The following is a 20,002-nucleotide window of genomic DNA, read 5'->3' on the forward strand; positions in this document are numbered from 1 at the left end:
CAGTCCATGTTTCACATGGGATTCACAGCATTAATCCCTATTTTATGAATGAGCTAACAGGCTCAGACTTGCCTACATGACTTGTCCAAGGTCACGCTGCTGACAAGTGGAGCGGGAATTACCAAAACCTGCCGGTCTCAGCTCCGCAACATTGCCAAGATCCGCCCTTTCCTCTCCATCCAAACTGCTACCCTGCTCATTCAAGCTCTCATCCTATCCCGTCTGGACTACTGCACCAGCCTTCTCTCTGATCTCCCATCCTCGTGTCTCTCTCCACTTCAATCCATACTTCATGCTGCTGCCCGGATTATCTTTGTCCAGAAACGCTCTGGGCATATTACTCCCCTCCTCAAAAATCTCCAGTGGCTACCAATCAATCTGCGCATCAGGCAGAAACTCCTCACCCTGGGCTTCAAGGCTGTCCATCACCTCGCCCCCTCCTACCTCACCTCCCTTCTCTCCTTCTACTGCCCAGCCCGCAACCTCCGCTCCTCCACCGCTAATCTCCTCACTGTACCTCGTTCTCGCCTGTCCCGCCGTCGACTCCCGGCCCATGTCATCCCCCGGGCCTGGAATGCCCTCCCTCTGCCCCTCCGCCAAGCTAGCTCTCTTCCTCCCTTCAAGGCCCTGCTGAGAGCTCACCTCCTCCAGGAGGCCTTCCCAGACTGAGCCCCTTCCTTCCTCTCCCCCTCGTCCCCCTCTCCATCCCCCCATCTTACCTCCTTCCCTTCCCCACAGCACCTGTATATATGTATATATGGTTGTACATATTTATTACTCTATTTATTTATTTATTTATTTTACTTGTACATTTCTATCCTATTTATTTTATTTTGTTGGTATGTTTGGTTCTGTTCTCTGTCTCCCCCTTTTAGACTGTGAGCCCACTGTTGGGTAGGGACTGTCTCTATGTGTTGCCAATTTGTACTTCCCAAGCGCTTAGTACAGTGCTCTGCACATAGTAAGCGCTCAATAAATACGATTGATTGATTGATTGATTGATTAGAACCCAGATCCTTCTGACTCCCAGACCATGCTGCTACTATGCTGATGCAAGCACTTCTATCCCACCTTGACTACTGAATCAGATTACTTGCTGGCCTCCCTGCCTCTCCCCATACTTCACTTAACTGTCCAGATCATTTTTCTAAAAAAAAACAATTTAGTCCATGTTCTCCCACTCCTCAAGAACCTCCAGTGGTTGCCCATCTACCTCCACGAAGAGAAACTCTTGAGCATTTTCTTTAAAACACTCAATCACATTGTCCCCTCCTAGCTTACCTCACAGATTTCCTACTGAAATCCAACCTGCATATTTCACTCCTTTAATGCCAGCCTTCTCACTGTACCTATATCTCATCTACCTCACGTCTTCCCTTTGGCCTGGAACTCCTTCCCATTTCACATCTGACAGACCACCACTCTCCCCACCTACAAAGCCTAAAAAAATCACACGTCCTCCAAAATGCCTTCCCCAACTAAGCCCCCGTTCCCCTTACTCCCTCCTGCATCACCCTGGCACTTGTAACCTTTAAGCAAGTGATATTCACCCCACCCTCACCAGTCTCCCTCTCTGAACTGTAATAATAATAATAGCATTTATTAAGTACTTACTATGTGCAAAGCACTGTTCTAACCACTGGGGAGGTTACAAGGTGATCAGGTTGCCCCACAGGGGGCTCACAATCTTAATCCCCATTTTACAGATGAGGTAACTGAGGCACAGATAAATTAAGTGATTTACCCAATGTCACACAGCTGACAATTGGCAGAGCCGGGATTTGAACCTGTGACCTCTGACTCCAAAGCCCATGCTCTTTCCACTGAGCCACGCTGCTTCTCTAAAACTCTAAACTTCTTGTGGGCAGTGAAAAAGTTTACCAACGCTGTTGTATTGCACTCTCCCAAGCATTTAGTAGGGGGCACTGCATACAGTAAGCACTCAAAAGTACCACTGATCGACTGATACTGAGAAACAAAAAATGAAAGTTTGAATCTCTGATATGTGAAAGAAACCTTTGAGAGTAGAAAGTGACACACTTCAGAGGAATTATGAACAGTGTCTACCTGGATTTCATTTGTCATTCCATCTTCACAACCCCCATGTGAGATGGTAGAGAGATGCAGTGTTTATTATACCCATTTTACAGAAGAAGGAATTGAGGCCAAGAAGTTAAATACCTTGCCTCAGGTCATCCAGCTATCCAGAGGCAGAAATTATTCCAGATGGATGAGTGTCAAAGCCTATCCAATTACATCAGCATAGAGCATGGACATTCAACGCAGTAAAACGTATGCTAATACTCTCAAATCTACGGGGAAGGAAACCATTCTATAAATCCCCAGGAATGATTACTGTTTAGTGTTTTGCCTCTCTCCAGGTTTAGAATTGCATGTAGGTGAGGTGTGAGAAGAGAAATGGGAATGGGCTTAATGGTCTAAATAATACACCAAGGAAGGCAAAATAATTCCCTCCTTATATTCTGCACAAAACACTGGACTATTATGTTTCTTTATTTCCATCGAGTAAAGAGTGCTTCAACTTGAAACAATTACAAATTAGGAGACAGCACATGGAAATGGAAAGTGGACAACGTGATCTCATCAAGATGCAATGTGAAAGTGCCAGAGTCACTTTGGATAAGATCAGAAGAGCTTTCTGGTCCCAGTGATGTGACATGATCAAGTTGGAGGCTGCAGCACATGCATAATTGGGTGAATTAATAAGGCAAGCTAACACTCTGGTTGGTGGGATGTTTTAGCTTCGTAGACTGCCTTGAGCTGGGCATAATTGGTGCTCACTTTCCACACATGGGAGAACCATGCAAGCTAAACTCCAAAAGATCTGGGTCCTTGTTGAGAAAGAAAGAATGTTTATTTTTAATTAAAACAACTCCCTTCAAGTACAGAGCGTGTGAAGAAAGGATAGTTGAGCCATTTGATAGTTGGTGCACAAATGTTGTTTATTTTTCCTTATAACCTGTCATTTCAAGATGAACATCCAAACATACACCAGATTTCGAATGAGCTCATTCTTTTGGGCTATTTATAATTATGGCTCCAGTTTTGGAAGAAGTTGGCCTCTCTTCTGAGGTTCAAGATAATTGCTACATGAGCGCATCCAGCACTTAGTACAGTGCCTCACTGCTTAGTACAGTGTGTGGCACATAGTAAGCGCTGAACAAATACCGTGATTGTTATTATTATTAACTGGCCTGCCAAAATATAGTTCCCTACCAGAAAAACTGGTAGAGAGCAGCATCCCCCAATTCCTATTAGTTCTGAATCAAAGCAAAACCTGGGATGATGGATCAGAAAGAAAACTTTCCCACAGACCAATAAATCAATCATATTTATTGAATTCTTATTGTGTGCAGAGCACTGTGCTAAGCACTTGGGAGAGTGCAACATAACATAATTGAGTTGGTAGACAAGTTCTCTGCCCACAACGCGTTTCCCATTCTAGTTTCCTCTGCTACACAAAGATGTGTTTTCCATCCAAAAATACAGGTCGTTTTTAACAACACCAAAGCTTTGGCTTTTTTTTAAGCCAATTGTGTTCTAGGTGTGCAGCTGCTGACCATTAGCTTAACTGTAAAGTTGATCACTAGTTGCATTTGTATAATTTACTCTGACTTTTCATTCAGTGCAGAAAGCCCTAACCCAGTCATTATAGGTGAAAACATAGATGATGCATTATGTTCGATCATACCAATGTCTCTACTACTAGCATTCTCCTGAACAACAGTGTATTTTTTTAACCCTACTGGTACCTAAAAGTCATATACTTGACTGATCCTAACCACCAGCACCGTGAATTATTAAGTTATATTTCAAAAGACAGTCCAGCCTCACAACAGACATGGAATTTGAATATTTGTCTGACAATACCTTACTTAAAAGAAAATGGCATTTGTTAGGCTCTTACTATGTGCCTGACACCGTACTACATGCTGGGGTAGATATAATTGGGTTGGACACAGCCCAAGTCCCACAGGGGGCTCACAGTCAATCTCTATTTTACAGAGGAGCTGAGGTACAGACAAGTTCAGTGACTTGCCCAAGGTGACACAGCTGGCAAGTGGACTATATATCCCTAATACTCAATACTTACTTGTCAAACACCCAGAGCAAGTTGACGTATTTGTCAAACTCAGTCCAAGACTTGGCCAAGAAGATTTCTCAAAGGCTCAAGGATTCATTGAAATTATCTTGGAAGATTCAAACAAGAGAAAGGTTTAAATGAAGGTTCTCCCTTGCTTACATTCTGCCCTGATTCATATTGATTCTCACCCTGAAAGGGAGTGTCAGAGCCATACCTGAATATATTTTCCAAAAGGCCACCAATAACAGAGGACTAGTCTGGCTGCCTCCTGCCAAGCCAAGAAAGAGCAGAAAGAAGCCTAAAACCAGACTGGATGGAATGCTGGGGAAGACTATGGCTGTTTGGAATCAAAGACAATCCTTGGAGCTGTGAGATGACAATAATAGTAATTATGATACTTGTTAGGCATGTACTATGAGCCAGGCACTGTACTAAGTGCTGGATAATAATTAAAGTCTTTGTAAAGCACTTACTATGTATAAGCACTAAGCACTCGGGTGGATTCAATAAAATTAAGTCCCAAATGGGGCTCATAGTCTGAATATGAGGGAGAAAGGTATTGAATCCCCATACTGCAGGTAAGTAAAGTGACTTTCCCAGGGTCAAATAGCAGACAAGTGGTGGAGCCAGGATTAGAATTTAGGTCCTCCGTGCTCTTTCCACTAGCCATACTGCTTCTGACAGAGGCGACTCCTCCCTCCAGGAATTATGTTGAGGTAGTTTATTTTATTCATTTTTTCTTGGATTTGTCTGTCTAGCCTAATTTAGATTAGACAGTCCCACATGACCTTCACAATCTCTTCACTTTGTATTTACCTCATCACTTAAAAAGACTGCTTCACACATACTAAGTGCTTACTAAATACTATTGCTACAACTAATAGTGCCTCTTTTCAGAGAAAAGCAGTGTAGCCTAGAGGCTAGATTATGGGTCAGGAAGTCAGAAGGACCTGGGTTCTAATCCCAGTTCTGCTACTTGTCTATGTGACCTCAGGCAAGTCAGTTCACTTCTCTGTGCCTCAGTTACCTCATCTGTACAATGGAAATTAAGACTGTGAGCCCCATGTGGAACAGGGACTGTGTCAAACCTGATTATCTTGTATCTACCCCAGGGTTTATTAAAAAAAAAAATCTATGCCAAAACATGAACAGAGACCTAGGTGTTGACTTTCTTAACACACAGTTATCTCAACAACAAATGAGATGGGGGCCATTAGGAAGACAGTAATTCTGAGCTGGCTTTTGGAGTACTCTTCTGGGTATTACAAGTCCCTTCAATTGAGAAAAAAATTAACTACATATCACAAAAGTGGAAAATCCAGAGACTGTTAACATTCATTGCCACCTTCAGTAAGTAATTTATTTCTCACTTGCACTAGTGAATGCAAACAGCAATTAGTGATTGCTAATAACCACTTCCCCCAATGGTGATTACACGAAATGGAGCTTAAGATATTATCCACACTAACTACTGAAGTGCTCTCAAATGCTTCACCAGAGCACAGTCCGTGGAGTCAGAGGACCTGAGTTCTAATCCCTACTCTGCCATTTGTCTGGGAGACCTTGGGCCAGCCACTTAACATCTCTGTGCCTCAGTTACCTCATCCATAAAATGGGGACTAAATGGAGATTAAATTCTACTGACACCACTGTGCCCAACCTGATCTACTCCAGGGCTTGGAAAAGTGTTTGGCACAAAGCAAGCACTCAAATACCATATTATTATTTTTGTACACATTGCACCATTAACCTGCCACCTTGTTTGAGAGCTGGCTAACTCAGGACTGTGTGAGTGTATGCTACATTCATGACACGCCTTTAGAGATTGCCAACAGTCACTACCAAGTGTAGAATGGGAGGAGCAGTACAGTGTAGTGGATAGAGTTTGGGTCTGGGAGTCAGAGGGTTGTGGGTTCTAATCCCAGCATCACCACTGTCTGCTGTATGACCTTGGGGAAGTCACTTCACTTTGCCTCAGTTACCTCACCTATAAAATGGGGATGGAGACTGTGAGCCCCATATGGGACAGGGACTGCATCCAACCTGATTTACTTGTATCCACCCTAGTACTTAGAACACCGCCTGACACATAGTAAACACTTAATGCCATTATTATTTTTTATATATAACCTGTTCACACCCTTGGGGGATAATATTCACTACTGGACAGTCTCAAACAAGGTGAAATAGTAGTGGACCTGGAACAGAGCAGCCTGCGGGGCAGCACCTGGGAGAGGGTTTGAGAAAAGGCTTCACCAAATGGAGATGCCAAGAGGCAGGGGTGAAAGCAGAGATCCAGGACAAGCAAGAGATGACTATTAATGCAAACAGTGCGGCAAGACTGTGTTGGTCATGCATCTGTCTTTGCATCCTCACTTGCACGCATGGGTAATATCTTCCTGTCAGTCCCATCTCTGAAAAGAAAGGACAGCTACACACACACAGTATCACCAATTTCCCATTTCCCCAGTTATACATACAGAAATGTACTGACTTTTTTTTTTTGTCTATAGTTAAGACTGGGACAGCAGTATCAGATTTTTCATTAGGTTAAGTTCCCCGAGGGCAGAGACTGTCTCCTAATTTTTTATCCATGTGCTATCAAGCATTGAGTACTGCTCTTGGCGATCGGTGGTATTCGACAAGTATACTGCTTATGTACAGGACACTGTACTAAGCTTTTGGGAGAGTAAAAAAGAGTTGGTAGACACAATTCCTGAACCCAAAAGGTGCTCAATAACTGTTGTGGGTGACGGTGAGAAGTCAAAGAGAAAGTATCCTTTAAACAAAGGATAAAATTGATGTTTCAAACTCGGGGCCTCAATGCCCACCCCCTGTACTTTCCCCTTGCTCCCCGTTAGTGTTTTTTTTTTTTTAAGAAAATTTGTATTATTTCAGTCTCTACAAACTCTCACAGATGTTAAACACATTTTATGGGACCTGAAAGAACAGAGTCCAATAAACAGGAAGTAAAATCTTATGATGGCTTTTTCTCTCCTAGCACTTAGATCTTTTCTACATGATTAAAAATTCCCAGTTCCTCTTTGCTGAATTGTTTGGAGTTCTTTAGCAGGCTCAGTCCTGATTAAAACAAATTAGCATTGAAGATCCCCTGCTGAAGGAAGAATCATTAATTGAGAAACATGCAATGCTCCTTAATTACCTTTAGAACCGTCAGAGAACAAATAATGTTAGGTACCAAAGGTGTTTTGTGGACTCAGTGCACTTCCACCGATGACTGGAAGAATGCTCAGGTGGCAAGCACTGCTCGGGACTAGGAATGCAAGTCACAGTAAACACATTGTGGATTATTTATCTGGAAAGAAAACCTGTGAAGCAATGACTGATTGGAAGAGAGAGATGCTTCCGTTTATTACGCTGAAAGGAGATTTAAAAGTGCTTTCCATATGCTGATATTGACAGAAATAATGTGAGCGGTTTTATTGATACAAATTTAAATACTTTTGTGTAAAATACCCATTATGCAATCACCTGACAAAATGTCAGCAGTATGTACAGATATAGCAACTTTACAATTTTAAGTATAACAGAAAGACAGAAAGGTAACAAAACTCCACAAAACCCAGCTGAAAATGAAAATACAAAACATAAGTGTACCTCAGTTGTTAAATCCCCTAATATACAATACTTTAAAGGGTTCATTATATAATTAGGAAGGACTCTGGCTCTCTAGGTCAGTGCAGTATGATGCAGATCTTTACATGAACAACAAAAAAACCCTTCCCCTTTAAGAATATCCAGGAAACATTTAATAGTAAAAACATCTTTGTTTCTGTAAATTCATTATGCAATACTGAGGTAAAATCTCACTTAAAGCCCAAACACTGTGCATATAGCATTCTGAATATGTACACAGTAGAAAATTAACTAAAAGGCATTCAAACACTAAATGATTAGAATGCTTCAATTCATGGCTATTTGATTGGGAAGCAGATGATTACTGGGCAGTCACAATATTGATCAAACTAGAGAGATACCGTTCTGATAAGGATTAATGATAATACTTTGCACTTGTATAGAATTTTGCGTCTGACACACTCAGAGCTGGGCAGAACAAGAATTCTCACAACCACCCTGTGAGGTAGGTAAGCATTATCCCCATATTACAGATGGGGAAACAAGCATAGAAAGGCTAAGTGACTTCTTAAAATCACACAGCAAATCAATGAAGAACAACTGGGTCTAAAATCTTGGATCCCTTCCTTCACTTTAAACAATGTATCTGGTTTGCACAATGCTCCTACTCTTAGGAGACAGCAAAGACACTATTCATCTTTAATTATTTCTTCTGCTTTAAAGTTCAAATATCCTATTTGCGCATTGTACAAAACCATGCCAAAACCTACAAAACCACACTGGGTGGAATTCTGACTTCTGAGCATGAGCTTTGCTTGACCCTTATTTATTTAGTTCCTATTTTTTTTTTAATTTCACCTATACCCAAACCTAATGAAAATTGACAAACTGGAGGGAAAGAAAATGAAACTTTGGGGCTGAGATTAGTGACCGTTTATTCACGGAGAGCTCAGGAAGTTGCATGCCTTGGGTAGGGAGTGCCACAGTAGGCTGTTTTCCACTTTCAGAGGGTAAATTTACAGTTCCTTTTTAGGGAGTGTCTCCAAAGCAGCAATTCCCCTGGGGAAAATGTTAAGAAATATCTTATATTCATGCCCAAACTGCCGAAAGCTGCCCTTCTCCCAGTTGATGGCTGTCACTTTTCCTCGTGTGACGGTGTCTTGTATCCAAACTTTGCTCAAAATTTAAAAAGACAGCCAAGATAATCTCTTCGATTTATCTACAACCTTAAAGATATGCAAGGCCAGCAACTTCCAGCTCCAACTGCATTACAGAGTCAACTTATAAGGTTTACTCAAATAATATGCACATGAAGTTGGTTTGATAAAAATAAATGAAAGATACACAACCCTAACTGCTTGTACCGTTATGGATAGCACAAACAATAAACTGATTATCTTTTCCCTGATTTATTAAAATGAACATATTCAAAGATTTATAGAAATAATGCCAGTTCAGTAGTCCCCTTCCAATAGCTATGGTGTACTTTCGAAAGCTCTGCTATTAGCAAAATTGGTCTTTGGACTATTATTTCAAAGTTTTCCAACTTTCTCCACCAAACACTTTATTGCTTCCATACATTCATTTTGTTTAACACACCCTTGACACCATTGTGCTTCTTTTATGGTTTGCCAAATATAGTACTATATTTGAAAGCAATAATACTACTTGGGTTCTTGCTGCAACCTGAGAGTGTACAATAGATTAAGTAGACTCGATGCTTGCCCTCAGAGCGTACTAGTGGAAACACAAACACCAATGATTGCTTTTTGAGCCTGCTTTTTGCCTGAAGATGTCAAGTTGGTTTTTCTATGTAATAGAGGCAAAATCAGAATCCACACAGAGTAGCCACCTCTGAATGCACAGTGTCCATGACCTTAATACCATAATTCTTTGGGTCTTTCAATTATTCCTGATCTATCCCCATGGAAATTGCCAAGCATTTATGATGTTAAAACAGAATTTTTACACAAAAGTTAATGAGTGGAACCCTTCTTTCTATAGTACAAATACAGCTTGACTCCTCTAGACTGTAAACTATTATATCTCTGTTTCGCTGTACTCTCCCAAGTGTTTAGAATAGTGTTCTGCACACAGTAAGCACTCAGACAGCACTGATTGATTGATAGTCAAGTTACACAAGACCTAGTTTCCATATATTTCCCAAACCCCAGAAAACACAAGTATCTAAATGAAATGAAGTCTGACAAGCCAAATCTACACCAAACTCGGGTGGTTCATTTGCAAAAAGGCAACTGGGGTGGGGGTGGGGGATGGGGAGAATCATCTTTTTAGGATGTGTTTAAAGTTACAACTCAATTTCTGCGATCACGTGGGCTGTAGGGTGAAATTTCATGCAGCAAGAGAGCCATGCATCTTAAAAAAAATGGTGGAAAAATCATTGTATAAGAGGAATACTACAGGAAAACTGCAGGTCTGTCCATTCTCTGGCTGGAGTCCTGACAGATAATGGCATTGGCAATTCCCAGCCATCTGAATATTCAGACCATTCCAGCAGCAGAAACCCCCTTTCCAGGAGTCATCCAGGGCCAACATAGGAATCAGGGGAAAGAAGATTGGGGTAGGAAACAAGAGAAGAGGGAGCTTGGGGAAAGGGAAGAATAGGCAATACTTACCCTCTCCTACACATTTTGAATATTAAATTTAAATACATGTTCTAATCAACCTTTTATTTCCCAATGCCTAAAAAGTCAATTTCATAAAGGAAAGTGTTTAAAAAAAATGCACCCACAGTATCATTAAGTTTTACTAAACAGCCCTTGCATCACTTCATCTAGTCTCCAAAAATACCCATATAGGTGATGGGCCACCTCAATGATATTGCCATTAGGAAAAAAAAAGTGAGGGTTTTGCTTCTAATTTTATTTCAAAAGAAAAGAGTAGCCCCATGAACTATTGGGGATTGTATCTAACTCTGGAAAGATAGGAATGCACTGTAGTGACCTTGGAGTTGTGCCCTGAAAAAAAACTCAAAGACTTGTCTGGGCAACTGCCAGTTGAATCCTGGTTACTTTTCTAAGAGAAAGAGCTTATCTGTGCACCAAGGCATAAGGGACAATATGCTTTTGTTCTTAAACAAGGTCTGCAACTGTAAATCAATTACTGTTCTCATACTCAACAAGGAATAGTTTTGCTATGTATAATATTCTGGCATTCATTATAAATTTGAAATGCAAGATATTTCTCTTTTGGTGGAAATCAAATTGTTTTAAGCAGAGCTGGTGTTTTTATTGGAGTCCTTCCATGCATCCTTTACTTTATTTCAAACTAGCTGGTATTTCAAGACTGCAAACACATCGCTGCCACGTAAGCACAAGAGAAAGAGAAGTTGGAAGATACTTTATCCCAGATTTTAGAAAATAACTGCTATGCCTCTGTGCTACCACTCCTCCCCAAGTAGATCAGTTTGGGATTTGGTAAGATGGTCAAAGAGAGCTAGTCCACAAGAGATTTAATGCTTTTTTTAAAAAAAATGGTATTTATTAAGAGCTTACTATGTGCAAAGCACTGTTCTAAGCGCTGGGGAGGTTACAAGGTGATCAGGTTGTCCCATGGGGGGCTCACAGTCTTCATCCCCATTTTACAGATGAGGTAACAGGCACAGAGAAGTCAAGTGACTTGCCCAAAGTCACACAGCTAACAATTGGCAGAGCTGGGATTTGAACCCATGACCTCTGACTCCAAAGCCCGTGGTCTTCCCACTGAACCACTCTACTTCTCTATACTTCCCATTATGGTGCCTTTTAAAATCCTGAAATATCCCAAATAACTAAGACAATGCTTCAAAAACTTTAATTAGACAGGAGAACTTTGATTAAAAGGAATAGCAACTGAAAGCACACACACACACAAAAAAAATACAACCATGCTGGGATGTTACCAACACTCAGTCTGTGGAACAAGAACTAACACTGGTGGGGGGAAGGGGCTATGGAGAGCTCTCACCGAGTATTTCCACTAAAGGAAAAACAGTCTACTTTTCATGTTCAATGAACAGTAACAAATCTTTGTATCCTCGTGAGGGAACCGGGTATTTTAATTCCCATTTCGCTGACTTTAACTTAAAACTAGAGAAATCGCAATTTGCCCAAGGCTAAAGAAAGGGTTATCACTAAAACTCAAGACAGCAATCAGCTCTCAGGATTAAATGGCAAACACCTTAAAAATCCCCAGGACTATCCATGAATAAAGAAAATCTGTTAATTCCCTCATTAATGCTATTCCCTAGATATATTTCATTTTTATGTCCTTTAAACCCACAAAATTATACCCTTTTATGTGAGAGCACTTCCTGTAGGTAATCATGACTACAACTCGTTCTCATTTCGTTTGAAACCTGCTTCAACACCCCTCTTCTGTGTGCAACGGTCATTATCACTCCCGATCAGAATGGGTACAACCCCAGTGAAATCAAAACAATAAACAATTGTTAGGCTGTTGCAACTACTATGAAGACTAGCTCCACAAACAAACCGGGAGGTTCATCCAGTTTTGCACGATTCTTTTTTTTTTTTTTTTAACAGAGGCCTGGGGAAGCTGTCAAATCCTTAATTGCCATCCACGCATATATCTCCTCTTCCCCAGGGATAGAGAAGAAAAGGGCCTCCAGAAACTCCTGGTAACCAACTACCCATTCTTTGCTCATCAAACGGGATGCTAAGTAAAGTTTGTATTCCGGAAACGAAAACAAAGGACCAAAGTGAGATCACCGTTATCTTTCCCTGTTTACCAGATAAAACTCCAGATTAAACAGTCTCCCTGGATTAAGGAATACCTCAGGCAGGAATGCAAAAGCCACGGACTCAACTCTGCCTTTTCACTCCAGCAGCTCGTGTCCCGACCGAGCTCGCCCCCCCCACCCCCCCCCCGGCCCCGGGCTTGCAGCCTTGGAAGAACTTTAAAAAGACACCCAAGTCTCCAGCCATTATATTCCCCATCATGTTGTTGTTGTCTCCTACCTGTTGTTCCCCGAGGTGGAAGAGTTTTGGGGACACAGAGTGGGAGCCTCGATCTTGGTCCGTCTTCCAAAGTTGGGAAAGGGCAGTAGCCTGGCCCAGCCCGTGCTCTGAGCAGGGGATCATTGGCAACACCTGGCATCAGGACGCCACTCACCTGGGGGGCGGGGCTGGATGACGATGGGAAAACGGTGAGCTCCACGTGGGCCACGGACTGCAGCCAAACCCGTTTGCTTGGATCTACCCCAGTGCTTAGGACAGTGCCAGGCCCATAGTAAGCTCTTACCTCTAGACGGTAAACTCCTTGTGGGCAGGGAACGTGTCTTTTATTATTGTAGTGTACTCTCCCGTGCCCTTAGTGCAGTGCTCTGCACACGGTAAGGGCTCAATAAATACGACTGAATGAGGGAACGAACAGCACAGTTGTTAATAGGGGCTGGGCTTATCAATCACACATTCAGGCAGAGAACCTGGTGCTGAAGAAATTGTTCTAACCGCATAAGAGACAAGGAATGGTGGAGAGGCCACTTGGAATCCTGCTGCATGGCTATATGGAGAAAAGTAATAATAATTATGGTATTTGTTAAGTGCTTACTATGCGCCAAGCACTGTTCCAAGCGCTGGGGCTGATACAAGATAATCAGGTTGTCCCACGTGGGGCTCACAATCTTAATCCCCATTTTATAGGAGGTCACTGAGGCCCAGAGATGTGAAGTGACTTGCCCAAGGTCACACAGTAGACAAGAGGTGGAGCCAGGATTAGAACCCAGGTCCTTCAGACTCCCAAGCCTGTGTTCTTTCCACTAAGCCACACTACAAACTTTTGCTGGAAACACTGTAATGATGATGATGATGGTATTTGTTAGGCGCTTACTATGTTTCAGACACTTTACTAAGCGCTGGGATGGATACAAGCAAATCAAGCTGGACACAGACCCTGTCCCACACGGGGCTCACAGTCTCAATCCTCATTTTACAGATGAGATAACTGAGGCACACAGAAGTGTGCCTGAGGCAAGTGAAGTGACTTGCCCAAGGTCACTCAGCAGACATGTGGCAGATCGGGGATTAGAACCCATGACCTTCTGACTTCCTTGGAGAAAAGTTGGGGGCATGTCCCAAAAACACTAACCACATGAGCAGGGTACTACATTATGTAATTTCATTTCCAAAAAAAAGTAATTGGAGTTAATCTTAGCAAAAGAGTTTTCTTTCAGTCTCTGCACCAGTAGAGGAGAATAGTCCTTGGATTTTTTTATGAAGGACAGAAATTTTGACAGCCAATGGATCAATTCTGAAAAGAAAAACAGGCAGGGGAATGGACTAAAGTAAATCTTTTCAGACGTACGATTCTATAATGTGATTTTAATTTAAGCCAGCAAAGATAACACTGATTATTAGAAGACCCTGCAAACTTAGAGAGTCATTTATATCCCACCCATTAAAAATTTTCCAGTTCCTCAACTGAGCTCTCCCTGTGCCAAATAGATCAAGATAATTTTTCTACATCTCAAAGAAAATCATCAAAGCTTTGTCACACTAACAAAGCTATAAAGCATAAAGGAAGTCTTAACTAAGCATTCAGGATTCTAGGTTTGTGTATTTTTAAAATAATTGTTTAATCCTGTTAGTATATGAATACATTTCTTGAAGTTAATTCAATGGAAAAATGTTTTGATGGAGGAAAGCATTCCATTCAAATAATAGTTCAACTAAGAAAACAAAGCTGCAATGATTATCCCTTGTCTTTCTGCCTGCTCAGATTGATGTATTTGGGGAATTTTATTATTAAGGAGATCTGTATTGTTATAAAAATGTTGAATAATTATTTACATAGGTGCTACTATGCAGCACAAACTAACATGCATATTAGGGCTTTAATTAACTTAATGAAAAATCTAATGGATGTATGTCACTCTTAAATGCTGCAATACACATTATGTGACCTCAGATGGGTTTCAGATTGACGCAATCTAAAATTCTCTCTTGGGAAATTCCATTTGTTTTACCTATCTGAAAACACATTCTCTGGATCTTACAAAACCCCTCAAAACGGTACACATCACTGCTGGGTCTTCAAGCCCAGAGGACAGCTATATATAGATATAGATATCTATCTATATCTATATCTACCTATATATATATAGATATCTTTCCTAGGTAAGGGTTTTGTCATGAAAAAGAGAACATAATTAAGCAAAGAGTCCAGCTCTGAGGTTTATTTTCGAAATTTGTTTGTAGGTATCAGTCCTGCTTGTTGTTCCTTGAGCAAATCAACCTTTAAAGAGTCAGAGGGGAAGCCAGGAAAAGGGCAGGTTTCTAATGTGGTAACATTATTTGCTCATTTTCTATAAAGTCTGGAAAATAAACTTTCCTGATTTTTGCGGGAAGTTGTGAAATAACTGAGGGATGTCAAATTAATCAATGAAAGTCACAGGAGATTGGTGGAATCATTTTAGGAATGAATCTCATTTCAACACATGGAAAATACCCAATAACCATGCCAGCTTATAATTCATAAATGCCTAATTTTTTTAAAAAACAATATATTAGATGCAACCTAACAACCCAGCCTAAGACATCAATTCCATATTGTATGATTGTTCCTTTTGCATTTTTACATTTAGACCTCATCAAAATCAATCTAAATCTCTATGCATTAAAATGGCATTATGAAATAAACACTAAAATTCACAATAGGGCCTTATTCTGCTACAGCATCACTATGACATGCAAGAAACTATACAGTAAAATATAAATAGTCATTGTGTCATCACCTTCCTGAAAAAAATGAAAATTCAGATATAGGGAACATCAAGTATATCATATTTTTCTTATTTACCAAAACTCTATTGTATAGAAGAGTTATTCATATCTTTGCTGCTGCTTCTTATATTATCGCATTAGACCACCATTGAAATTAGTAACTACTCTCCCACACAGGATTTAAGAGACCTATTGAGTTAGAATGAACATCTGCAAACGCGTAGGAGGCAGAAGAGAAAACAAACCATGTCAGCCTCTTCTTTAGAAGCCAACTTCCTTCTGGAATAGTTCAGATTTATGGTCAATGAGTTTTTGTTGAAGTTTTTAATTCTGGTTGCAGGATGCCTCCCAGCCCAAAATCCAATCCTGAGAGGCAAGGTAAGTTTGGCACTGTACTTGCCACTGGCAGTAGACAGCACTGGAGTAGTTATCTTGACAGAACTTCATCCATACTGCTAGATAGGAGGTGACAGGTATTCACATACATTTCATTAAATTAGTGGAAGGCAGGGATGGATAAAATTCAGCCACAGGGCAAGGAAGACTAAAGGAAACTCATAATTGTTTCCAGAAAAATACGTGGATTGCTGTGTTGTGTTTGCAAAGTGCAATCATCTGTCGACAATTAAAATATTACCGTACTAGAGCAGAAGCAGGTGAACTGTAAAGGGACAATTTAAGCTCCTTTTGGGCTTATAGTAGTGCAGGCTGTTTGGGGGGAAAAAGGGAGAAATTGATTGCTGGATGGGCTTTTCCATGCTCTATCAGCTCTGATAATGAGTCAGTCTGTTGGCAAGGCAGGCAAAAATGTCCTCTCCATACAGAATTTTAATAAACCTTCCACCGAGGGCACAAACCGTCTGCCTCTGCCGGCCTTTCCTGGATCAGCCTGGCCTGCATTCCAGGAAGATAGAAACCCTTCTTCTACCCAAACTGGGTTTTGGGAGATACATGGTCATATGAAATATTTAAATGCAATATGTACATACTATTAAATTTCAAATCTGCTTTCACATTTCACATTTGCAAGAAGATTAAACAGTATCTAAAGCCATTTCAGATGTTCAGTTCCTGCTTTATGCACTGGTAGTGATATTTCTTATGAGGAGAACACTGAACAATTCTCTCCATTAAGCCTTAAAAAAATCCTCTTATAAGAGTCCCACAATTTTATCAGCTCGGTCTTGAAGAATTATACAACTTTCAGCCACATTAGGAAACAAAGGACAACCTTTCCTAGACTTCAGTTCATTTGTGATCCGTTTGAGATCAGCATAAAAATTTACTTAATTGTTTTGTGAACTTCAATCGCTTGCTTTTCACTCAGGCTTACGTCACATATTCATTTTTGTCCTAAGGTTTTCTGATTCAGGGCACAGCAGGCTGGACGTTTGAAAGCCCAGGACGTGTTTTTTACCTATGATTATAGGTTTGCCTCCAGAAAAACTGAGGCTGTAAGATAGCTTTCAAAGGAAGCCATTTAAAAAGAAAAACATTACAGAATATACAAGTGCAGTTTCTGGACCTCAGACACAAGTTCCTTGACGGGTTGAAAGGTGATGTTTCCGATTCCGGACTCCGGAACTCTTTTCTTTGCTATCCGCAGACTTCTGTTGTGAAATGTCTATTAGTGCACTGGCAATTGCGAGACCTAAAGACAAAAGAAAATAGTTTAATGCTCAATTATTCTTGGCTGGTAGAATTACAGGGTTGCTTAGCTCTCTCATGAGTTGCTCTTCTGGTGGGTTAACTGGAGAGATGTGCACTCAAGTATTTGTTGGCTTGCTAATATCTTCAGGAAACGGCAACAAACCCAACTTGGTCAATTTTAATGCAATGTGGGCGTCAGGAAGAGAGATATCAGTACTATAAAAAGACAGTTTCAGTTTGTAATCATTTACCCAGAAGGCGCTGCTAAAAAGTTGTGCAACTCAAGTATTTGCTGGCTTGCTAAAATGTTTGGGGAATGGAAACAAACCCAATCTGGTCACTTTCAATGCAATACGTGCATCACAGAGATCAGTACCATAACAAGACAGTTTCAGTTAGTCATCATTTACCCAGGAAGTGCTGAAGAGATGTGTAACTCAAATATTTACTGACTTGCTAAAATCTTTGGGAAAGGGAAACAAACCCAACTTGGACACTTTTAAGGTGATAAGGCATCAGGAAGAGAGGTATAAGTACTAAAATAAGAAGAGTTTCTGCTGGTAATTATTTTCCCAGGAACATGGTTATTGAAAAATCCATGGGGAGTGTGAGGAAGAGGAATGGTGACCCAAACTTTGGATGAATGGGTCATGGAAAGAGTTGTGAAGCAAACCAATTACAGAATGCATACCCAACAATACTGGATATTGTACTGTGCAATGCAAGACCAATACTTTTGGAATTGTGAACCACCTTCTAGCTCACACCGAAGGCCCTGATGATAGCACATTTGTCTGATTCACATGGAGATTCAGATATTTCCGCTGTGTCAATCCTGCCCTCCATTCCACTCATTCATTCATTCAATCATATTTATTGAGCGCTTACTGTGTGCAGAGCACTGTACTAAGCGCTTGGGATGTACAAATTGGCAACATATAAAGACGGTCCCTACCCAACAACGGGCTCAGTCTAGAATGGGGATGACAGACAAAAAAAACAAAACAAGTAGAGAGTAGTGTACCCCATTCCTAGCTGGGGTACATAAGGGCAAGTGCTTAGATTCAAGGCAAGAAAGCCGTGGGATGAGTGGGTAGGCTAGCCCAATTCAATGTCAATATCTCCTCTCCACAGTAACCCAAACTATCGTTTTTCAGCCTTTTCAGCTGAATTGCAAATTGAAGCTCCTAATAGGAATTAGAAGCTATTGCTAGCTGGTTACAAAGCAAGATGGTGTAGTGGATAGTGCATGGGCCTGGGAGTCAGAAGATCATGGGTTCTAATTCTGCTCTGCCACTTGTTTGCTGTGTGACCTTGGGCAAGTCACTTCACTTTTCTGGACTTCAGTTACCTCATCTGTAAAATGGAAAATGAGAATGTGAGCCCCATGTGGGACAGGGACTGTGTCCAACCCAATTTGCTTGTATCCATCCCGGGGCCTAGTACAGTGCCTGGAAAACAGGAAGCATTTAAATACCACAATTATTATTACTATTATTATAGATACAATAAGTGATGTTAAGATAAGAGTTGGGCTACAATGAGCTCTTCAGGACAGCCTCCATCAGGTCTCAGAGTTGGTAGTGAGTGGCCTGAAGACTGAGAGCGCCCTTTGCCCACCCACTGTTGTTGGAGAGACAATTTTTCCCTCATCATTAGACTATTCAGATGACTGTGGGGGACTAAACGTAGTAGGCAAGGCTGGAGCAAAAAGGATCTGTGTCCTCTACTTTTATTTCAGGTTCCCAAACCACAGATGGAGGGGGTAGATTTTGAGGGCACATCTTCTTTCAAAAGATGAGAAAGAGAGGGTGGAGGCGGAGGTAAGCGAATGTTGAGGTGGCGAGGGTGGGTTGTGGGGAGCTTCTCTCCTGATGGTTTCTATTTCTCTAACCAAGCGGTAGGTGAGATCATCAGGAATTAGAGAGGGAGGAGGTGGGGACACTTGGAGTTTCAAGAGGGAGTGCAGGTCTGGAATAGTTGGAAGGGGTTGTGGGGTGGGAGTAGAGAAGAGAGGCATCATAGTGTTGTCAAAGAGAAGAGAGGGCTGAGTTACAGCAGGTGAGGCTGAATTGGAAGTAGGACTGGTCTCCTTTCACCTGATATCTCTTTGATGAACAGCATTAAATAGAAGCTGGATTGCTGGGAGAGGACTGCAGTGTATGGCCAGAAAAAAACCTCTCTGTAGCATACCACAGGAGAGAACTGCTGGGCCCTCAACCACTCTGTGAGACATTGTTGAAAAAGGTTAAGGCTTCACTGACAACTCAGGAATTTGGAAACAGAAGGTGCTTTGATAGTGAAAGGTCACCTGGAGGGAGGGGGCATTTGAGAAATTAAAGAAAAACACACACACACAAACTGGAAACAAACACAATTTTCTACATCACTAGTTTTGCAACCTCTCACCTTACCATGCATCTCAGTCTGGGGACTCTCCCAGACAAAGAACTGCTGTTCTTTCCAACATGAAAATCAGCTGGGATAAATCAACTAGGCCAAAGGTAGCCCCTGAAGCAATGATATACTGTGCCTTGAAAGAATTAATGTAGCTTCTAAAGGTGAGTAAGTTACAAACAAGGGAACAACATAGGTATGAGGAATCCTGAATCGACAAATCTTTGACAGAGCACAGAGTGGACAGCAGATTTTATCACTTGACAGTGAAAAGGTATTCTCTTCTCAGTAGTACTGAGATGAAGTAAATTCAAACTTCTAATGTCACAGCCTCAAGCAAATTAAAATTCTCTTGTCTGTAGAGAACTATAACTTCTTCAGATCTTTGACTGCCATTGAATTATACCTCTTTAAAAGTAATGGCCTGAAAGTTCACTGCAAGCGGACACTTGCCAAGTTTCCTCAGCTTATCTAACCTAAGGTTTCCCTTGACAGCCATGGTTCTTCAGTA

The 20,002-nt window shown here is 41.2% G+C and overlaps 1 protein-coding gene across 1 annotated transcript in view; it reads right to left on the reverse strand.

Moving 5' to 3' along the window:
• Positions 1 to 13,720: 13,720 nt before the first annotated feature.
• The window catches only part of ATRNL1 (attractin like 1), a 602,420-nt gene continuing 596,138 nt past the window's right edge, over positions 13,721 to 20,002 (reverse strand). Inside the window, exon 30 of the mRNA XM_038758614.1 lies at positions 13,721 to 17,095. Coding sequence (XP_038614542.1) covers positions 17,041 to 17,095 — 55 coding nt within the window. The 3' untranslated portion in view covers positions 13,721 to 17,040. The remainder of the gene's footprint in view (positions 17,096 to 20,002) is intronic.

This window comes from Tachyglossus aculeatus, chromosome 16 (genome assembly GCF_015852505.1).
Source record: "Tachyglossus aculeatus isolate mTacAcu1 chromosome 16, mTacAcu1.pri, whole genome shotgun sequence".
NCBI classification, from domain to species: domain Eukaryota; kingdom Metazoa; phylum Chordata; class Mammalia; order Monotremata; family Tachyglossidae; genus Tachyglossus; species Tachyglossus aculeatus.